The 22,985-nt window shown below is 36.2% G+C and overlaps 1 protein-coding gene across 3 annotated transcripts; it reads right to left on the bottom strand.

Annotated features, from left to right (window-relative positions):
• Window positions 1–2: 2 nt before the first annotated feature.
• LOC109051790 (aryl hydrocarbon receptor nuclear translocator-like protein 1) lies at window positions 3–21,206 on the bottom strand. 3 transcript variants are annotated; one of them, XM_042775413.1, is made up of 17 exons: window positions 20,782–21,205; window positions 9,291–9,424; window positions 8,122–8,175; window positions 7,991–8,032; window positions 7,636–7,793; window positions 7,380–7,459; window positions 7,083–7,175; window positions 6,317–6,434; window positions 5,334–5,480; window positions 4,262–4,502; window positions 3,205–3,311; window positions 2,412–2,562; window positions 2,198–2,265; window positions 1,412–1,529; window positions 943–1,033; window positions 729–828; window positions 3–197 (listed from the first exon to the last, which is right to left on the bottom strand). In XM_042775413.1, the coding sequence occupies exons 2-17, from the start codon at window positions 9,365–9,367 to the stop codon at window positions 46–48; spliced, it is 1,797 nt and encodes a 598-aa protein (XP_042631347.1). In that variant the 5' UTR covers window positions 9,368–9,424; window positions 20,782–21,205; the 3' UTR covers window positions 3–45. The 3 variants fall into 3 exon arrangements, with proteins under 3 accessions (XP_042631347.1, XP_042631345.1, XP_042631346.1); XM_042775411.1 differs by having other exon boundaries at window positions 9,291–9,420; window positions 20,782–21,203; XM_042775412.1 differs by lacking the exon at window positions 7,991–8,032 and having other exon boundaries at window positions 9,291–9,420; window positions 20,782–21,206.
• Between the last annotated feature and the right edge of the window lie 1,779 nt (window positions 21,207–22,985).

The following is a 22,985-nucleotide window of genomic DNA, read 5'->3' as shown; positions in this document are numbered from 1 at the left end:
GATGGGTCTTTAAAAAAAAAAAAAAAAAAAAAAATTGGAGCATGTTCACAGAGACCAGTGCAACTCGTCAAAATCCACGGCCTCACCCAGGTTGGCATCTGTTTCCAGTAAGCTCATAATGACTGCCATGGCTGCCTCGTCAGTGCTCAGAGCACCCAAACCAGGAACCCCCTCCAGATCCAACTGAGAGCTCCCCTCTGAAGGGCAGGAAGAGAGGCAGAGAATGACCGAAAAAATACAATATTTGAAAGAAAAAATAATCATAATAATAAAATAAAAAAAGACAAAATATTTACATTTAATATAACAAAAATTACAGAACATGAAAGTATAGATTTTAGTAGAATTAATATGAATTTATTTTTCGAAAAATAGCATTATATCTGTCATTAAATATTTATCATCATTTACTAATTAAATTAAGAATATTATCTAATAAAAATAATAATAATAATAATATTATATGCATGATTCTCATAATTGTAATCCACATATTTCTGTATTATGAAAATTATAAAAAGTTAATTAAAAGTATAAAGTTTACACAAATGTAAAATAATTTTGTCACAAAAATAATGTCACAATACAAAAAGTCTTAAATGTTCCAAAAGCAGGCTTAATTTTCAATATTCAAAACTTTTTTCCAGGGAAAGACCAAGACATCATATTGACAAGCTTTAGCATCTTAGTACCACATGGCCAATGTAATATAATGCTGTGACATCTACCCATCAGATTTTCTCCCGCTGTGAAGGCCCCACCCCGCGCTCCCTCCTCTGAGCTTGATTTGCCAGTCATCTCCACATCTGCTGCTTCCCCATTTGGCACTTAAAGCATGAGGAGTACTGTTAGAATGCAAGTTAGAACGCAAGAAACAAAATAGAATAGTAAACTAATTTCTAAACACAAAGACACACAGACACAGTTGTTTGACAGACTCACATTGCTGCTGGCCTGCGCAAGGACCAATGGAGACTTATCCTGCGGTAAACTGAATGGACTTGTATTGCCGCTGGATGGTGAGGAGTTCATCCTTAAGAAAACAGCATGACATCAGAATTCAAAGATCTTTCCTTTAAGAATGTGCAGAACTACATATTTTCAAAATCAAATAATTAACACAATGTTTCCAAGAAACTTTTGTCATGCAAACTGTCTGACAGCTAAAGCAGAGTAGGATAAAACTGTTGCTAACAATATCAAAAGTAATATTTGAAAGGAAAAAAAGGACTTATTACAACTAGCCAGGAAAAAATGATAAAAAACCCAACAACACCAATTAACAACTAATCATTTGTATGACAACAAATCATAAAAAAACATTACATTCCTTCATTTTCTTCACTTGTAATACTTCAATGTAAATTACACCAAATATAAAAACAGAAAGGAAGCAACATAATTGGTTTACCTATTAAAGTCCATTATCTCATTAGCAATTTGGGTCCCTATGCACCCAGCGTAAATCATGCCTGATGCACTGGAGATTCCTGGGATGATTGGAACTTGTTGGGACTTCTTGGCATCATCTACAAAACCAAACATACAAAATTACTTAAGAGTTGGATATATTTAGAATTCTTGACAACAGAGGGCTTGCTTAACACACGGGAAAAAAATATGTCTTTTTGTTGATGTCCTTAGCAAGTGGACTCTGTAGCCACCTTGGTAAAGTCCTCTGAGTGAGCTTTTATGTAAGCAAAAGGCATAGAGTTCCTATGTAATCCTATTGGAAATCTCCAAAACTGTTGTCAATATTATGCTTCATAATATACTTCAAATAAAAAGTATAATCTGACAGTGATAACATATATTTTGCATATTTAATCGATGGTAAGATAAATCATGTATACAAAATTCAAGTGGTTCCAGCTAATGCACAAAAAATAAACAAAACATACCAAGCTAAACAAAACATGAAACCAAAACGAAAGAAAAAAAAAAATAAAAGGTCATGCATCCATATCAAACAAAAACAAAACACCCCAACCAAGCATAAACAAACAAAAGAAACTAAATAAAAGGTCATTCATCCATGAAAAAGGTGACTGGCTTTTTATTAACTTGAAGGCTGGACAATGAGTTTCTCCTGTTCAGTCTTTTCCTCCATATGGGGTTTTACAATGCAATATGCAAATTATAGGCACATGCCTAGAAACAAAACATATTTAGAACATTCGTAGATCTCCATACTCACCCTCCGAGGCCTTGGAACTGCTAGGCTGCTCAGCTTTATCCCCTGATCCACCTGGATTACTTTTACCGCTGAGTCAGGCGGAAAAAGAGTCAAGAAATAATCTATTATCTCATTGATCACAGAATTTGGGTGCGACAGGCTGAATCATGACATTGATATGCAGTAATAGGAAAACTGGCCTGGTAGAAAAACAAGATGAAATGCTGGTACTTACGATATAACTGTGTTGGTTGACACTATGTATTCTACTTCTTTGGTCCAGGGATTTATAAAACTAAACCACTGACTTTGTAAGGTGACGAAAGAGCCATATTTCGTTTTAAACTTATAGCAGTTTGTCTCAATCTTCTCTTTACTTCTCAGTACTGTGAAAAGAGGTGATCAAAATGAAATAATAAAAAGAAACTTGACACAGAATTTTTTTTTTTGTCATTCACTCACAAAACCAGTCATTCCAATGCCATATGGCTTTTTTTTTATTTTTGACAGAATACAAAATTGTTGTTGAATGTACTGATTTGTATCTAATGAAAGTAAATGGGGATACAGGCTGTCAAGGTCCAAAATGACTAAAAGCATAATAAAAGCAGTTTATATGACTTATGTGACAGACCCTAATTTATCATTGGATGGAAGAGTAGTCAATGGAACAGTTGTACTTTTCTTCTTAACATTTTTCCACAATAAAAAGAAACTTATACAGGATTGGAATGGGTAAACAAAGAGTTTTCAATGTAAAGTTATTAATTATCACATATATTTGTATGTGCATGTAATCCAATATAACTCTCTGAGGCACTGGCCTTGTGTATCTGCCACTGAAAGCTGTGCTAATGTCCTTTAGAAGTAAGACTAATGATTAATGATGGATGATGAGTATTTGGCTACTCGTGTCCTTCTTTGTACAAATGTCTCGGGCAACCTGCCCAGTTTCTTGGAATCTACTTTCAGCAAAACCTGTTTAGAGCTCCAGTGTTCCTTAAAGTAAGAATCTGGATGCACTGTACCTTTTCGGTGTCTATCTGCCAAATGAGGAAGGTCATCCAGATGGAAGTATTCATAGCAGGATGTGCCTAGCAGCTCCTGGGGTAAGTAACCCAGAATGGTGGTGGCTCTGTATGCACAATATAAATAGAAAGCAGTATTTAAAATCACATTTCTCACTATGAGACTTAAAAGGAGAAGAGAATAATTTTTTTAACAATTATTTTTAGGTAATTTACATAGACTACTAAAGAAATCCTTTTTAAAGTTAATTACTCCCAGAAAAGATAGTTAATATTGACAAATACTTAGTTAACTACTATCTGAACAACAAATACCTAAACGTTGTTCCCCCTTAACAAGTGGTAAACTAAATACAAGTTTTGAAAAGAAAACGCATGCTGCCCTCTAGTGAGAAAGAAGTGTCCATGTTCAGTTAGTCTCGCGTAGTCTTCAGATGAAGGTCTGGAATTCATGGCAGCTTTCACTGGCCAAAGCCCACCCATGAGGCTGTTTGACCGACATGTCAAACAACCAATCACAGCTCGTTTCATTTATCGTCACGGTTCGAGGCGTGGAAATGTCGCCAGAATAACAGACCGGTGTGTAAAACTCTCGGACATATTTTAAAGATTCTATGCCGCGAACTTTAAGTATTTCACATACTTTTGAAAATCCAGCATTTAGTTGATCCTGATAAGTGCTCATCATCACAGTTGTAAACACTACAGCTTTCTTCTTTCGTGAGGGGGTTTTGCACCACGGTATCTTTGTTTCCAGGCGGAACGTTAAAGAATGCGACACACGTCTCGCGGAAATCCTGTAGAATTCAACCAATCCAATGACGACTTCGACACTCCTGAAGTGTTTCCACTTTTGTGTCCCATATGCATCAGACATTCAGCCAACAGTCCGAGGCTAATGTACAGTCGACTTACAACTGAATGATACTGCACAAAGTTATGTGGGTAATTACATATTGTGGAGTAAGTGTGCATAAATGACTATGATTATGCACACAAAAAATTGTCAGTAACAAAAATTCACATATAGTTATTCCCAAAAAAAGTGTCAACTTACCGTTGATCCACAAAGGTGAATTTGCCATCCATGGCGTAGCGGGTGACAAATTCGGTGGGCTTGACCTTGATCTCTCCATTGGCCTGCGGGAGGGTGTGGGGGTGCACGCGGCCCACTGCTACCAGGCAGCTGAAATGGGAACTCTCTTTATCCGCCTCAGCCTCCCCCTCTGTCCCCAGCTGGCGTTTGGGCCAGGTGCGCATGTAGCCCGTGCAGTGCACAGTGCAGTACCGCTGAGACTCTGTTGGGACAGTCAATCAAAACAGAGTAAATTAACAGGTGAGCTGTGAGCCAAATGTTCCACCATATGATGTTAAAGAGGAACACAAAGGTGCACGTTTCATTCCTTTTTTGATTAGCTTGATTTAATCTAAAAACGTGCCGTGACAAGCATCTCACAAATTGTGCCAAATGTGATATGTAGCAAAGCTTGAATATAAGCTTTTGCTCAACATGCTGAACATACTGTAATTTTGAAAAACTAGCTTATAATGAATGTTCAATGCATAAAAATCAATGCATGGCTTTACAGGGTTGCCTGAACAACTAACTGCTCTGGGCAGTTTGGAAAAGGCCATGCTCACCAAGAACAGAAACGTCAATGCTGTCCAAGTCCAGACAGCACAGCAAAACACTTTCCAAAGTGAAGTCACTATCCAACAACTTTGTAGGAATAAAGCTGTTGGAATGAAATCCCACAAGCTGTGCTTAAACCACTGCATGTGGCGAGAAGAAAGAAGAAGAGATGACATGTGTAATGGAGTAAATATGCAGACCACGTCATCAACACGTCACAAATGAATCTTGGACCTTTGGTTCTCAGCAAGAAGAGAGACATTGCCAGTCTGAAGCCAAGGAAATAGAACCTTTAGTTAAATTCTATTTTCTTTCTTTTTTTTTTGTTTGTTACACAGCAATCGTAACAGATTTCAGTAAAAGGTTTCATCACAGTGGATTTGATTGCATGAACACAAGGCTCTTCTGATTCACTTAATGTCATCATTAGAATTGGAGAACCATCTTTAGCAACTTAATTAAGCTCCTGATGTATCCTGACTGTAATGTTACTGACCTTTCTTTTTTGAGGCCCCAGCCTGAAAGTCCTTCTCCTCTTTGATGATAACTTTGATGTACTTCATTCGGCAGAAGAATGAGCGCCGGGCCCCAGAGCAAAGCCGAGCTGCTCCGACGGGGAGCTCAGCCTGCACCTGCAATCCCGCTGCACATAAACACCGGAGAGAGTCAGACTGGTTGAAGGAATGGCATATTTTTGTTATTTACTCACCTTCATGTTGTTCCAAATTTTTTTTGGACTACCACCTGGACTACTTTTATTGTGCTTTGTGCCAGGAAATAGTTTTGAAACATGTGGGAGTGTAAATAATCTACTAGCAATGAATAACGAAAAAAAAAAAAAAAAGTCTGGGGTTGGTAAGATTTTCTTTTAAAGAAATTAATACTTCTATTAAACAAAGACACATCAAACTGATAAAATGTGAAAGTTAAGACATTTATAATGTTATGAAAGATTTATATTTCAAATTCTATTTTTTTTGAAGAATTCTATTACTCAAAAATGTATCACTGTTTCCACAGAAATATTAAGCAGAAACACTGTTTTCAACATTGTGCATAATAATAAATGTTATTTAAACACCAAATGATTTCTGCAGAATCAAGTGACACTGACTGGAGTAAAGGCTGCTGAAAATTCAGCTTTGTATCACAGGAATAAATTACATTTTTAAGATATATTAAAATAGAAAGCAGTCATTTTAAATTGTAATAATATTACAGGAATATTACTGTTTTTACTTTATTTATAAATGCAGCCTTGGTGATCATGAGAGACTTCTTTCAAAAACAAAAATCTTACAAAAAAAAAAAACATTTGAACTGTATTGTATATTGTATATTTATTAAGCAGATTGAGTACAATATGCACGCAAAAGAAAAGACATTAAACTGTAGAAGCACTTCTGAAAAGCATTCAGAAAACACGCACACAAACTTAACACAGGGAACAACCGTTTATTACGGTCTAAATGTGTTTACTTTTGGCGTCGATGAGGCGCTCCCGCGGGTAGAGTTCAGAGGCAGACAGCTGTTCCTTCACTTTACCAATATCCTTTGGATGAACATAATCAAACAGGCTCTGTCCAATTAACTCCGTCTGGGGAGAAAAACATTCAAATGAGGCATGATTTAACTAATACGGTTTGCTAACAAGTCACATCATAAACCTAATCGTTAATCACCAAGTAAACAAATGCTGTTTTTGAAACAGCCCTAAAATACTTCAAAACACACAAACAGAAATGTTTGGACATCCTAGACTGATTTATGTGGTTTTTTTTTTTTTTTTGTGATCTTATCATAAAATCTACTATTAACCGGAAATATTATGCTTAAAGGCTTGAGTGAGTTTTTTAGATAACATCATGTTTCCAAAATTGAAGAACAGTTAAATTTTGGAAAATAACATGCTTAATCTCAAGAATTCCTGAAAGGTGCAAAAATTAAAAAAAATTATATTTTATACAGAGAGAGAGAGAGGGAGAGAGAGAGAAAGAAAGAGAGAGAGAGAGAGAGAGAGAGAATGAGAGAGAGAGAGAGGGAGAGAGAGAGAAAGAGAAAGAGAGAGTCACTATATAAGTAGCACACTTGCAAGTCATGATGACTTTACTATGATTCTGTGGAAGACGGCAATAATAAAGATTGTGCAATCCTCTGTCTGGAAGTGTACTTCTGTTCATAATTATAGCACTTAATATAAAACATTCTCTGTGTTTTTTTTTTTTTAATAGTGAAACTGTCTTACCCGACTGTAGTTCAGGATTTTTGAAACAGATTCTGATACAAAGATTATTTTTCCACGGTCACAGCCAACCACAAAGAGAAATCCGTCCGCAGCCTGGACAAGAGATAGGAGAGATAAAGAGAGATCATTTAGGGTTGATGTTGTAATTTCACAGTCGCAAACAGTCAAACTGCCCTGTTTAAACAAAAGCTGTTTTTGGAGCCTCTTCTAACCACATCATCAATAATTTGCTGTGATATTTATTCTGCTAAATTACAAATAGCTTAAAGACACAGTTCTATAAATGATAGGATTTACCCTTAGGACAAGGTGTTTGAGCTCATCGTCTGGGAGGAATGCAGGTTTGTAATTGGCTTCTGCAAATGAGCTGGTCGCTCCTGAAAAACAGGCACTCTATTACCCCACATACATTTAAGAACATTCATCACTGTTTATTTGGATATAATTAGGTATTCATGAAGAAAAATACATTTTCAAGTTCAATATTAGACTTTGTGCATGCTAGGTTACACAAAAAGCTAATTGTTAAGGCATTTGAGAGGTATCTAGGTACCTTTGAGTGATTTGAGGTGCTGGACAGCCATTCGTAACACAGTGAGTTTGTCAAGCTTGCGGGACATGGGGTTACAGGTGGGGATCATCGCTGCCAACTCGTCAATCAAGTTATTCATCTTATCTCGCCGTCGTTTCTCAATCTGACTGTGAGGTTCTCTACAAGATGAAATTTGCATCGTAAATACAGCTGAACTCCACTGAGCTGAAATGTAACGTCACTTAACAACAGCTTTTTTTGTGTGTTTGAGTTTCAATGACAATGGAAACTTCAAATTGAACTAAATAAAATGAAATAAATGTAAATTTAAACTTAAATTTAAATAATTAAAATAACATTCAGTGACAATAAGTACCTGACACACTTAATTTTTAAGTGCTGTTCGTCTCCTTCCAATCTAAGAAAATATAATAATAAAATACATACAGGTGTTAAAAGTGATAAATATAAGGAGAGCCACACTGAGTATCATAATGGGCTCAGTACCTTCCCTGATTGTCCTCCATATCCTCCTCTAGATTTGATGCAGATTTTGTTTCCCTGGAAACAAAGTGGTGAGATGATTAAAGTGACTCATGAAATGCTTCAATGATTCTAAGAGGACGTTAAACACAGACCACACACTTCAGTTCCCAACGCATCTGGACTCATTCAGAAAAGCAGGACAAGAGGATATTAGTCATACAAATCAGCTATAAAATCCCAATATCAAACATTCTTCAAACTTATCAAATATCAAACTTTTTCAAGACACTAGGGCTGGGTGGTATGAGGATATGTAGCATATATAGACATTTATGTGGGAAGGAATTTACTTTAATCACAAAGAAACATGGAGAAATGCAAAAATCAAAGCGGCAAAGACAGGCAAATAATACAGCTGTACAACAATTTTGTGACTTGTCACATCAATAAAAATTAAGCCTATGCAGTCACATAATAAAACATCACTTTTGGTTTGTGTCCACCAGGTTCCAAATAAAAAGAGAAAATAAACAAATGAGGTCTGAGAAAAATAATTTGAATTTGAGATAGCAATAAAAAAACTACAATTTAAAACCTGCATTTATTAGAGTAAAAACAGTAATTGTGAACAATTATTAATTTAAAATGACTGTTTTGACATCACTTGTATTGAAATGATATATTTTGTGAAAGCTATGATATATTTTTCCAGGATTCTTTGATGAAAAGTTCAAAGGAACAGTATTTATTTGAAAGAAATATTTTGTAACATTATAAATGTCTGTAATGTCAGTTCTGAATAATTTAACACATTCTTGTCTTTGGCAAATAACAGTATTAATTTAACACACACACACACACACACACACACACACACAAAAACACTTTTGAACAAATAAATGTAAATAACATTTAAATCATTTAAGTAGTTATTTTTAATTTCTTTGAATAATTATTTTTTAAATTGTTTTTTATTCTTTAGCATAAGAATTAAGTATATAAATAATTACATTATTCACAAATAGGCTTTACCACACCATTGTTTAATATATAAACCATTCAATCTTTAATTTATTCTTACTACAAAAATAACAATATTGTGATATACACACACAGTTACTGTCATTTTTTTGTCAAACCGCCAGCCTCTAGAGACAAATGTAAGTATGTAAATGTATAAATATACTCACGGGTTGTCCATGCTGCCTTTCCGTTTCCTGGGCAGCTCTATGCCTGAGGACATACCGGCGGCTGAGGTGGGGGTCATCAAACCAGACAGAGAGACAGAGAGGCCCTGGGGTTCTTCCTCTAATGCGTCTCCTGCCAATGGTGGGAGGGATTTATTATAGTAAGTGACAAAAAGAAACGTGCCAAAACACAACTATGTGCTACATATTGAAACCAGGGCACCGTGGAATAGATTTCATAACAGACATCTAAAGAATCAGAGCATCTGTAATTGGTGCACAAACAAAAGATTTTTGTGTGAATTCCGAGTGATACTTTTTGTCTGTGTTGTGATAATAAACAGGACATTATGTCTTATCTTGTGAAAGTCGTCTTAAAAGTGTAATCTTAAAACCCAGAAACCCAGTTTACACCTGGTTCTTAGAAAGGAAAGTTTACAGAGAACTACTTGCCACATTAAAGGCTGGGCAACCATGAGCACAATACAGACAACCTACTTCATCTTCACAAGAGCTATCTTTATGCACATCTATAGGCCTATTCACACAAGGAGGAATACGTGAATTAATTTTAATATACAGTATGGTCTTCGGCTTCCTGTACAAACAAAGCTTTAAAGTTTTAAAGCTTTAAAAGAAGCCTTTGTAGCAGTGTATCTATTTCTATTTTTATCCAGTCTCCATTACTAAGGAGAAAACAGCACTATCAAACACTAAGATCAGATCATGGATCCGTTGAGTTAAAAAGGCTTTTGAAAAATTCACTGAACAGCGTCTATTAATGCAAATGAAATGCAAATGAAAACATAGGAGTCTGATTGTCAAAAAAATTGACAATTCAATTTCAGTTTTGGTTTCTATTAATCAAAATAAAATCAAAATGTGATTGTTAAAAAAAAAAAAAAAGGAATATGGAACTTATATTCAAAGTGAAAGGGTAAAGGCTCCACACAAAAACTCTAGCAGGTGGCTTGAGTCCCACAAACATAAACAAATTAAAAAATAAACTCATAAAACAAAAATCTCAATAAGAATCAAAAGAATACAGAAACTGTGAACAGAAACTCTTCCATTTTCCACCAAAATAACAACTCAAGGATTTAACTGGTCAGAATGTAAAGAAAGTTTAATTGAAATGTCGCTATTGTGTGGTAAAATGCAATAATGGTGACAATAACAACAACAACAACAACAACAACAACAAATGAAAAATGAATTTCATAAAATGAAAATCCCATTATTATTGATTAAATTATTATTATTGAAATAACATCAACAATTAGTCCATGTTGAAGTAAAGCTACAATGTAAATGCAAAAAAAAACAAAAAAACCTTCACGTTATTATAATTACATCAATAGTAATAACAATAATAAATATAATAAGTTTAATCAGTAATAATTTATTTAATGGAATATATATATATATTATATATATATATATATATATTATATATTTTTATATATTTTTTTATTTTTTTTTTAGCATTATTATTATTATTGAAAATAACAACAACTAGTCCGTAAAGAAACAAAACTAACAATATTAATAAATAAAAAAATAAAAAAAAAAAAAAAAAAAAAATAAACCTCTTTACACAATATTATCATTACTTCAATAATAATAATAATAATAATAATAATAATAATAATGTTTTAATCAGCAAAGAGAAAGGAAAACTTGAAATCGCATCATATGACCCCTTTAATAGAGCTGTATTTGCCATTGACCACTATAATCCATTCACAAACTCCCTGCAAGCAGAGCAACCATTCATGAATAGCCTTTATCAGTGCAGTCTGTTTTCCCGCCTGCTTCATCTGTGGCTTTAAGCCTCTAAGATCAACAGACACCTCATCAGGCCCTGAACTGCATCTGCACATCCTCCTCAGACTGCTGTGTGTACACACGTTAGTGCTGGGTGATATCCTAACATATTGATAGTGAACCAACTCCCATTATAATCAGTGAAGCTGTCTACACTGTATGATGAATAAATCTCTTATACTTGCATTGCACATACATCTGCACTTTGTTGTTTAATGCCATGTTTGCACAAAAAAACATGGAGGGTAAAATACACGTTTTTGGCGGGGTTTCCCTTATAAAGTAGGCAAATTCTGTGGGAAAACTGCGGACCTGGCAACACTGCTCAGGTGTTTCAGCGATGACTATTCTGAATGCCTCTGACTGGCCATTGCATTCATAAACTCAATGGAATTGTGTGGTTGGTTATTATGCGCAACACTGTAAAACATCAGTCACAGGCGATACACGATACTACTGTCTATCTGCACAATCCTAGTAACGTTACACGTTCCTGCATACTGCGTGTGTGTTGTTGTTACAGTGCCATCATTAGGTTCAGGCGACAATGGAACGGGCGAGGCCATACACAGCTTGTGCCCCCTGGCTCCTATATTTAACAGTGCTCTGCAGGCCAATGACCTAAATAGTCATTAACAGATCGGCAACAACCTGATTTTTAATCCTATGTGCTGTAGTGAAGATCCGGCGGGGTTATTTGGTTTTATGAGGCTGACAGGAAGGCCACACACAACAGTGAAGAGTTCCGTCTTTCACTGGCTCACGATATTTACCTGGACTTCACTGACCTGCATTCGGGTGCCAGCGCTCATGACGATTGCGTGATGTCATTTGAACAAGAGAAAGGCCATTTCAATGACTCGCTATTCATATCCAGGAACGTCACTCACAACTGTATCATTCAAATGCATACATACATAAATATACATACATACGCATGCGTAAGAATGGAACAATTATTTTCAAAACGAACATCACTCAACCATGCCCAGCCAGCTATGAGGTCATCGAAGGTCATGTTCAGAAATAAAATTTGTTCTCTGAATGACGAATTTGCTAAATTTGCTAAAACTGTTCATGTGAATGTCTGAATGTTTAGACAGCGTGCAAGAATGTTCAGCGTCTGTGGTATGGAAATGATTGCTGGCAGACGCTGGAGTAGTGAACGAAGCTCGAGAAAGTTTTGAGTGAGGGCGCGGGCGCAGCCTCCGCCGTGTTGCCAGATCCAGCGTTTATAATCATCTTTGGACTGTCTTTTCCACTTAATTTAATATTTTAGAAAGTTAATAGAGCGGGAAGTTGTAATTTAGGTTTCTATATATACACATATATACATATATATATTGAGCACAGTAATACCATGGTCAGTAAACCATTTACCAGTGGTTTTGGCACTGTGAGCAGGTGCCAGGTCGTGCTGAAAAAACGAAATCTTCATCTCCATAAAGCTTTTCAGCAGATGGAAGCATGAAGTGCTCCAAATTTCCTGATAGCTAGCTGCATTGACCCTGCCCTTGATAAAACACAGTGGACCAACACCAGCAGCTGACATGGCACCCCCAGACCATCACTGACTGTGGGTACTTGACACTGGACTTTCAGGCATTTTGGCATTTCCTTCTCCCCAGTCTTCCTCCAGACTCTGGCACCTTGATTTCCGAATGACATGCAAAATTTGCTTTCATCCGAAAAAAGTACTTTGGACCACTGAGCAACAGTCCAGTGCTGCTTCTCTGTAGCCCAGGTCAGGTGCTTCTGCCGCTGTTTCTGGTTCAAAAGCACACGCCTGTGCACGGTGGCTCTGGATGTTTCTACTCCAGACTCAGTCCACTGCTTCCGCAGGTCCCCCAAGGTCTGGAATCGGTCCTTCTCCACAATCTTCCTCAGGGTCCGGTCACCCTCTTCTCGTTGTGCAGCATTTTTTGCCACACTTTTTCCTTCCCACAGACTTCCCACTGAGGTGCCTTGATACAGCACTCTGGGAACAGCCTATTCGTTCAGAAATTTCTTTCTGTGTCTTACCCTCACGCTTGAGGGTGTCAATGATGGCCTTCTGGACAGCAGTCAGGTCGGCAGTCTTACCCATGATTGCGGTTTTGAGTAATGAACCAGGCTGGGAGTTTTTAAAAGCCTCAGGAATCTTTTGCAGGTGTTTAGAGTTAATTAGTTGATTCAGATGATTAGGTTAATAGCTCCTTTAGAGAACCTTTTCATGATATGCTAATTTTTTGAAGATAGGATTTTTGGGTTTTCATGAGCTGTATGCCAAAATCATCAGTATTAAAACAATAAAAGACCTGAAATATTTCAGTTGGTGTGCAATGAATCTAAAACATATGAAAGTTAAATTTTTATCATTACATTATGGAAAATAATGAACTTTTTCACAAAATGCTAATTTTTTGAGAAGGACCTGTATATATATATATATATATACATATATATATGTATATTTCAAATCATTTGCAAATAAGATAAGATAAATATAACACTAAACCTAAATTACAACTTCCCGCTCTATTAACTTTCTAAAATATCAAATTAAGTGGAAAAGACGAGTCCAAAGACGATTATAAAAGCTGGATTCGGCAACACGGCAGAGGCTGCGCCTGCGCCCTCACTCAAAACTCTCTCGATAATATATATATATATTTTTTTTTTTTTTTTTTTTTTCTCCATAGCAATATCTGGCAACATTGATTTGACGGACAGGTGACAAGATACCACATTCGGTAAGGCAAATGCAAAGTGACAATAATAATAATAATAATAATAATAATAATAATAAATCATGATATTATCTGTTGGAAACGTTATCAAAAACAGTTACACTAGTAGGAATACAGATCTGTAGGTAAGAGAATGAAATGAAATATGCAAGCACGAGCCATGAAGGACTTAAGTCTATTTCATTCAGTAGTATAGTAGTTAAATTTTCACAAAGTCAAGCTTATAAAACATTCATAAGAGCACTAGAAAAAGTTATTATCTATATAGCAATGGTTATTAATTAAAACTATTACAGTGATATGTATTGCTGCATGAATAATAAACAACTGATAAAATTATTCACCCCTTAAGTATAAACAAATTTTGATGCAATAAATATGGCATTATTGTGGTACAATGTTCATCCCTCCAAAATAGATAAAACATTTTTCACAAACATCTACATGTCTGTCTCTAAAGTATTTAGTGTATATAATGAGTTGTATTTTTAGGGGTTATTATAGCACAGTTCTTAACCACACCCCAGACCTCTCTAATTTTCAAACCCTGGCTACAGCCATGCACTCAACACCTTCTTTCTCAAAACAAATGCTTTTTAATTATAATTATACTCTTTAAATGTCATTAAAAGCAATACACGCCCACAAGTTGCAAAATGCCTCAATAATCTACTAGATAATCTGTCTAAATAACTTGGAAAAACAGTCGATGTGAGCACTACTTGTTATCACGGAGACAAATTATCATGTCATAGGGTGAGGTAAATATTCATGACACTTTGCGCTGTTACCATAGAGCTGCACGAGAAACATGTCCAAACTCAATTTATTTACGTCAAACGTTGTGCAAGAAACGTGACAAAAGTGTGTGAATGTAGGTCAGTGATTCCACTGAATTTAGCTTTTGCACACTTTTGGCACCACACTTTGGTAGTATTGTACATCTCATTGTGAAGTATTAAATTAATTGTTAAGCTTAATGTTGGACAAACAGGTACACACAGGGTTTAATTGTAACTACTGTTGATGTCACAATTTCTTATGTATCCTGTAAACTTATAAGACCATTTTCTGTGATGTATTGCATGCTACAGCAAATTCTATTCTTTAAATCTGTCACCAATTCATATATGAGGTTTGTGAGTAGAGAATGATTTATGATATGCAGCCTGACCTTAAACAGCCCATAACACCATGCTATCAGTTCTCTAATCTTCAAAATGGGGCATCACGATAGCAGTTACACCGCCTCAGCTGTTGTAACTTATTTTAAAAGTATTTTATCATCTGTGACACAAAAGCTTAAAGGGATACTCCACCCCAAAATGAAAATCACCATCGTTCCAAACCCATAAAAGCTCCATCGTCTTTGGGACACAGTTAAAGATTTTTTGGATGAAAACCGGGAGGCCTGTGACTGTCACATAGAATGCCAGCTTGTAAATAACAGTGTCAAGGTCCATAAAAGGTATGAAAGTCATTGTCAGAATACTACATCTGCCATCAGATATGCAATCTGGGTTATATGAAGTGACGGGAACACTTTTTGTAAGTGAAGAAATCAAAAATAACGACTTTATTCAACAATTCCTTTGTCAACAGTCTCCTCTGTGTCTCTCCATATCACTGTATGCTGCGTATGCTCTTCTGTATCATCCACGCCACAAGGATTCTACGTGTATTTAGCTTTGATTTGAAAGAAAACAGCGCAAAAACCACAAACAAATCTGGTTGAAGCATCTTGGCATTGAATGGTGGATTTCCTGTACGACAAAAGCAACACAGCAATAATGTGAATTTTCAGACATCTCCATATTAATATAGTGAAAATGACTCAATTTCATATGTTCTATTTTTCAGTTAAGTTTTAGAATTAATCGTTCAAGAAATTTGTCTAAAATGTGAGAATCCCTAGCCATGACAAATTAGTAAAAAAAAAAAACATTCAGTTTAGAAGTGACCTAATTTTTCCAACAAATTACAAAAGCACCTTGCCTCAACAGCTGGAAATTTATCAACTGACTGCTTTAAAAGAACATTTAATTATTTTGATAATTAGGCAAGTAATTCATGACTTATAACCACTACAAACATAAGCTATAAACTTATAATTCCCCCATTTAAAATGCCCCATTATGCCATTTAACTTTCATGCAGTGTATAATGTAGCTGCTTGTGAATGTAAACAATCTGCAAAGTTGCACGATAAATAAATTTGTCTCCCAAAAGAAAGAATCGACCCTGAACAGCCTAAATGAGTCATCAGTAATTCGAATCCCACTTCTGTGATGGCTACACATCACAGGGTAACACATTTGCATAATTTAAGTGACGTGACATTCAGCCAAGTATGGTGACCCATACTCAGAATTCGTGCTCTGCATTTAACCCATCCGAAGTGCACACACACAGAGCAGTGAACACACACACACACTGTGAACACACACCCCGGAGCAGTGGGCAGCCATTTTTAAGCTGCGGCGCCCGGGGAGCCAGTTGGGGGTTCGATGCCTTGCTCAGGGCACCTAAGTCATGGTATTGAAGGTGGAGAGAGAACTGTACATCCCCGCCGGCCCGAGACTCGAACTCACAACCCTTCGATTGGGAGTCCGACTCTCTAACCATTAGGCCATGACTTCCGAATATTTTTTTTTTTTTTTTTTTTAACATGCCCACCTATGTTATACATTGGACGGCTGCGAACAACTTGACCCTGCCCACAAACACAGTTTCTTGTTTGTGTGGTTAACATTATGTAGAGAAGATGCTGTTTCCTATTCTGTGAAAAGTAAATTTGCTTTATTTTCACTTCCGAAAGATGAGGGTGTAAAGAATCAGTGGTTAAAATTCATTTTTTTTCCACTGTACCACAGCAGTACAACCACAATCTTTTTTGTGTTCCCATCATTTTACTGACGACAGCTTCTCTAATCTCGAGGAGTTCAAAGCAGGATTCACAAAATGCTTGCTCTTGAAAGATGGTTCAGTACACAGTTTATTCGGTCCAGCTGGCTCCGCTGGATCACAATCTGCAAGTATGATAAATAATATACATTTATATTTTCTATCTAGGGTTCAAAATACGGAACTATGGCAATGGGCGTATCGTTTCTGACACGGGCTTTACGCAGTAGACCAATCACAACAGACTGGGCCATCTGACCAATCAGAGCAGAGTAGGCTCACAGAAAGGACAGGATTAGAGAGACTGAATAATAGAACTGCTTCGAACTAATCGTTTGAGAATTGTTGGAAAATGAGGTGATGTTAAATGCATATTCTGAGAAAACAAAAGCATTTTTTGACCTTGCATGCATCTAAACATATTGTAGGAGACTCCCAAAACTATATTATGAATCTTAAAAATTGCATAATAGTGGCACTTTAAAGAAAAAAAATACTTACTGTTAATTAATTAGATATTAGTGTCTCTTGATTTTTATAAAATTTTAGAAATAAAAGTGATAAAAAAAAATTTAGTTAAAAGCATCAGTGTCTTTCGAATTTCTAATGGATCACGTAAGTTTCAGTCTCATGCAACAAACAGTCTTCATTAACTTACCACTTATAAGCAAAACTGGCATAGACTTTTGAATTTCAATGTTTTTATTATTGCTTTTATTCCTTATTTAGAAATCATTTTGATGTGGCTTACATCTTAATAACATCTGATAAACTTTATTATCTCCATTATAAACATAGATTTATATCACTGAGGTAAGACTCACATTAATTAATAAATGAAGAAGGTGTTAACATACAATGCTGTCTTTTTCCCCCTACAAATAATTCCCACAGACAATTTACCAGTTCAAGTGCATTTTATTTATCAGCTTTGCCAGAATTTACCAGATGGGTCAGATAGTAAATAATTGACCTGAAAAAACACCAATCACTGAATGGACTGGAATCTGTAACCCAAAAGGCCAGTTACCTAAGAGACATACTTTCCAGATGAGTCCATAAATTCCAGTCACGTTTTTCAGTGTTGGGGAAGGGGAGGGGGGAGTCTGTCACGAGAGGAACCAAACTGACAGCAGATTTAGGTTACACACTTTAGCAAGAATTAAGAACACAACTACCCTATTACACTGAATAGCTATCTTTCAGATTGTTTATAAGCTAGTTATGCAAAGGTTGACTGATTGAGTTAGGCTGAATGAGAAAGCAACGTCTGAGCAAGAGGCATCACAGCTCTAGCCTACAAGTGTGCCGAGTTTGACCTAGATATTACACAACCGTCACGTTACAAGAAATCAGGCAGCACTATGACCTCACAATGCTAATGATTCCCATTTACGTCACAGCAGGCAGTTTCACTCATTATAAATGAGGCTGAATTCACTAAGGGAAAGGCATCTCCAAATATTCTAAAAACTGACTTTGTCATATACATACAGTACAGTAAAATGAATACATAGAATAAACTTTCTGAAGTAGAACAATAGAGTTTGAACCAAGCAGCAACCTCCCGCTCTCTCTCGTGAAGCCAACAAGGAAGTAATTTAAACTAATTAGTCAACTGGCCACTAGAAGCTGGCTGCAAAAGGGAGTCAATCCCATAGACTCCATATGTTAAAATTCCCAACTTTACAGCAGAAAAAAACATGTTTACAGCCGGGTTCAAAAAATGATTTTGGTGTATATAGCTAATTTTACCCTTCATGACAACTGTGAGGGGGGTGATTTTTTTTTATAACTCATCCGTTTAAATTATATTGAGCCTTAAAGTTCTGCATAATTAAGGGCGTGGCCACTTGAGTGACAGGTGGATTGCTGTTCCTGACACTGCCGTCGAGTTAGGTGGGTGTGGCTTCAGCAACCAGCTCCCGCCTTTTAGCCCATTTTCAATTATGCAGGAGTGACGCTCGGTGATGCACTGCCAAGATGCCGACGGCCGGCTCCGCCTACTTTAGGCTTCAAAAACGCACTTTGGAAATCTACGGGTGATGTCACGGACACTACGTCCATGTTTTTATACAGTCTATGGTTTGAACCCTTCTTTCGAGCTCATGTCTGAAACCATATTAAAGAATTAACAAGAATTAACAAAAAAAGATGATTTATTAAAAGTCAGTATTATAGTTTGGGACTCTTTAATGTATATATGACTGAGAAGCAAAAACATCCAATTTACAAACAAATCACTTGTGAACCAATGTTTTGTAAAATTAAAGCACTTATGATCCAATCCAATCAGACGTTTTGATACCATTCTTTATTCCTGGCAGTGTTTTGGGCAGAATTATGAGAGAGTCCACTCCCTTGGTTGAAAAGCAACCCCACACATGGATGGTCTCAAGATGCTTCACTGACTTTGATGCTTCACATGAATCATGGTAGCGTTCAGCTTTTCTTCTCCAAACAATCGATTTTCCAGATGTCCCAAACGGTCAGAAGGGAGCTTCATGAGAGAAAATAACTTTGCACCAGTCTTCTGCTGCAGAATTTCAGTCTGTCCTTGATGTTTTTCTTGGAGAGAAGTAGCTTCTTTGCTGCCCTTCTTGACACCAGGCCGTTGTCCAAAAGTCTTGGCCTCGCAGATGCTCTCACATCAACCTGCTGCCATTCCTGAGCAAGCTCTGCACTGCTGGAGACACGATTCTGTAGCTGACTTCTCAGGAGGAGACGGTCCTGGCACTTGCTGGACACTCTGGGACGTCCTGAAGACTTCATCACAGCAGTCGAACCTCTCTCCTTGAAGTTCTTGATGATCCGGTAAATGGTTCTTTCAGGTGCAATTTCCTTGCATGTGTGGCCATTTTTATGCAAAGCGATGATGGCTGCACGTGTTTCTTTGGAGATAACAATTGCTTACAAGAACACAATGATTAGAAGTGCTTGTTCCCTCCTTTTATAGCAATCAGTCTGCTCTTACAATCTAATTAGTATGATTTTACCGGACTGGTACTCATACACACTTTCACATGTGCTGCTGATATTATTAGTCAATTAAATGTAAGCTGGTCATTTTGTGTCAGGATCAAAAACAGTGAAATTAGTTTTTTTGTGAAAAGTTCATTTTTTGGCCAAGGAAAGCTTTTAATAATCGCAATTACAATTTCAAGGTAATAATCGACAATTATGATTTTTGTCATAATTGTGTGCAGCCCTACTCCCACCAAATGGCACTAATCTGCCTTCAGAAATGGTCTCTACTTTAACATGAAATACTTCCATAATTTTAAAGTAATATAAAAATATTAGAAAAAAGATCTAATTTTCAATGGGAAAAAATTATCATAATTATCGCATAAATATCCATTAGTATCATACAATTCTCTCCAAAAAAAAAAAAAAAAAAAAATGTATATATATGTATGTATTTGTATGATTGTATGAATATATGATTTTACTTAGAAAAAAAAAGTACATTTCAGGTGTTGGGTCACTTATGACCACAAGTGTGACTCCCATATGAACAATATCAGAGTGTTAAAAAATTAGCATGCCATATGAAAGACACAAAGTTTCCCCAAAACATACAAAAGAAAAAGTTGACAGTAGCATGCGAATACACCTATAAAGACACATAAAGAAGTAGCATAGCCACAACTGACTGAATGTGACGGCAACCTATCTGCCAAAAGGCCTCGCAAAATAACTACAGCCCAACAAAGCCTACTACGTCTTAAAAACGTGATTGGCAGTCACATTAAAACCAGATTTTATGGTTAAATGCCGAGTTAAAGCCCCAAATATGCCACCGTGAGCAGTTCCGACGCGCCTCTGCTCGGTTTGCTAGAGTTCGCTCTACTGAACTACTGACCTAGTTTCGCTGCGAACGCGAGTGTGCAAACCAATCAGCGGGGAACACCGAGAGCTCCCCTCTCCTCCGCCCGGCACTCAGCGCAATCTACAGCAGCTCTCTCCGCTTCAAGCGGACCCGTCTAGGGTGGGCTTACTTGTTTATTCTATTGTTCTAGGCGGCAAGTTACCTGTCTTTTCCCCTATCGCTCCGTCACCGCCGCCAGCCGCTGTATTCCTCGCCGACATGGCTGGAGCCGGTACGCCGGGGCCCAGGACTCCGATGCTGCATGTGGAGAACGAAGGCGGTGGTAGTTATTTGCAAAGTGGGGAGAGAAAGAGGAGAGGTGAAGGCGGAGGGGAGGGGGGGGGTGCTGTATAATTGATTTTTTCTTTTTTCTTTTTTTCTTTACAACTAACCCAATTGGGAGGGTGGGCTGAGCGTAAAACGTGCAAGGACAAGACACGATAGAATCAAGACTGGTTGAAATCCGGGGAAACGCGGAAGACGTCGACGACGCACAATCTCCTCCTACCATCATCAACACCGCCTTCTCTGCTGTCCGTTCCCTCACGTTACTAACCTAGTAAGTCACGCGATATGTTATGCAAGCCGAGAAAAATGCGGTCACGGATACGATGGCGGTATGCGGCACTGAACTGAACGAGTGCCGGTCAGTCATCTTCTCGATTGCAGCAATGAAGTTCTTAAACCATCATATATACCATCATATATATATATGTATATATATATATACCACACACATATATACATATATATATATATATATATATATATATATATATATATATATATATATATATATATATACCATCATATATATATATATACCATCATATATATATTATGTACAAATCAGACCAAAACTACTTAGGCTATTTGATTTGTTTAAAAGTGTCAAAATATTTGATCTATTTTAAATAGATTTAGTCTTAACATTTTGTTTCAACGTCCATAAAATTCTCATATTTGTCTGCAACAATTTTAGATAGTTTAGAAATACTTGCAGTTGCAGCCTACCTAAACTGTGTAATGTCAAGTAGCCTAAAAAAAAAAAAAAAAAAAAAAAACCTAAAGCAACCACGATGACATTTTAAATTTTGCATATGAATTTTTCTTATATTATTTTATTCGTTGTAGCAATCAATTTTACCTGTCCATTTTGAGTAAACCGATCATATTGTACAAATAAAACAACTTTTACTGGTAGCTTAAATATAATTTTTTAATAAACTTGTCAGTCAGACATTAACTCTTTCATGTTGTAACAGACTAAACTGAATTAGGCTATCCTTATTTTATTCATTTAATGATAATAACCTTTAAATAATAAGTAAAATGGAATATTGTTCTATAAATAATAATAGCGTCCTTTACTATATTTAATGCTATTTAAACTTTCATTAATGTTGCTTAGAGAAACTATTGTATATGTATTTTTTGTCACGTGAAAAAAATAAAGACTGTTCTAAAAGCGGCATTTGTTTTTATATTGACTTTAATCACCATTGTGATCTAAAAATGTTGAATTGAAATGTATCGTCTATTTTCTGTTTGACAGATTGTATTGATTCATTTTATGAATGTGTCTTTGCATTGTTTTTTGATGGTTGAAACCCAAAAACTCTTCTTCTGGCCTGATTACAACTTTCACCTGTTCGTATTAAAACTATTGAGTAACCAGCTCTGAAAGAAAAAGACAAACACTAACGCCAGCTAGTGGACAAGACTTGCGCATCTTAATCATTTTTATTTTCCTCTGTTGGTGTAAAGATCGCAGGTGATCTGATCACATTAATGTAGCTGCAACTGACTGTATTGTAACAACACAAATACCCACAAACGTAACTGCTTTAAAAAGCAATGTTTTATTATTAACACACTGAGACAAAGGAAAAGCAAACTTACGAGAAAGATATTGCAAACAGAAAACAAGAGTCATATTTAATAATGCAGATTTATGTGACCACTGCTTCAAAACGTCCAATAATTTTACATATATAATGGACAGAGGAAAACAAGCTGGGCAACAAAGATTTTATTAGGTGCAAATGCATATTTAAAAGAAATATTATTTCTATTTCTTTATAAAAGATCAATAATTAAAAAAAAAAAGACATTATTTGAGCAAAAAATTGGTTTGGCAGCTGTACATTGGCTCCTGTGATCCACTAGATGTCACTCTATTCTTTAAAAACAGAAGTGCCTTGACCTGGATTATGCTTTTAAGATACAATATACTATTTATATGTAATATACAACTTTAGTAAAAGTTTATGGGTCAGTGACGTTGCACCTTTTCGTAAACTACATAAAAAAAATAAATAAAAAAAATCAACAGATTCGAAAAATAACTTTACTTGGTGGGGTTAA

Source organism: Cyprinus carpio, chromosome A18 (assembly GCF_018340385.1).
Source record: "Cyprinus carpio isolate SPL01 chromosome A18, ASM1834038v1, whole genome shotgun sequence".
NCBI classification, from domain to species: Eukaryota; Metazoa; Chordata; class Actinopteri; order Cypriniformes; family Cyprinidae; genus Cyprinus; species Cyprinus carpio.
This window is presented reverse-complemented; position numbering and strand designations above follow the sequence as displayed.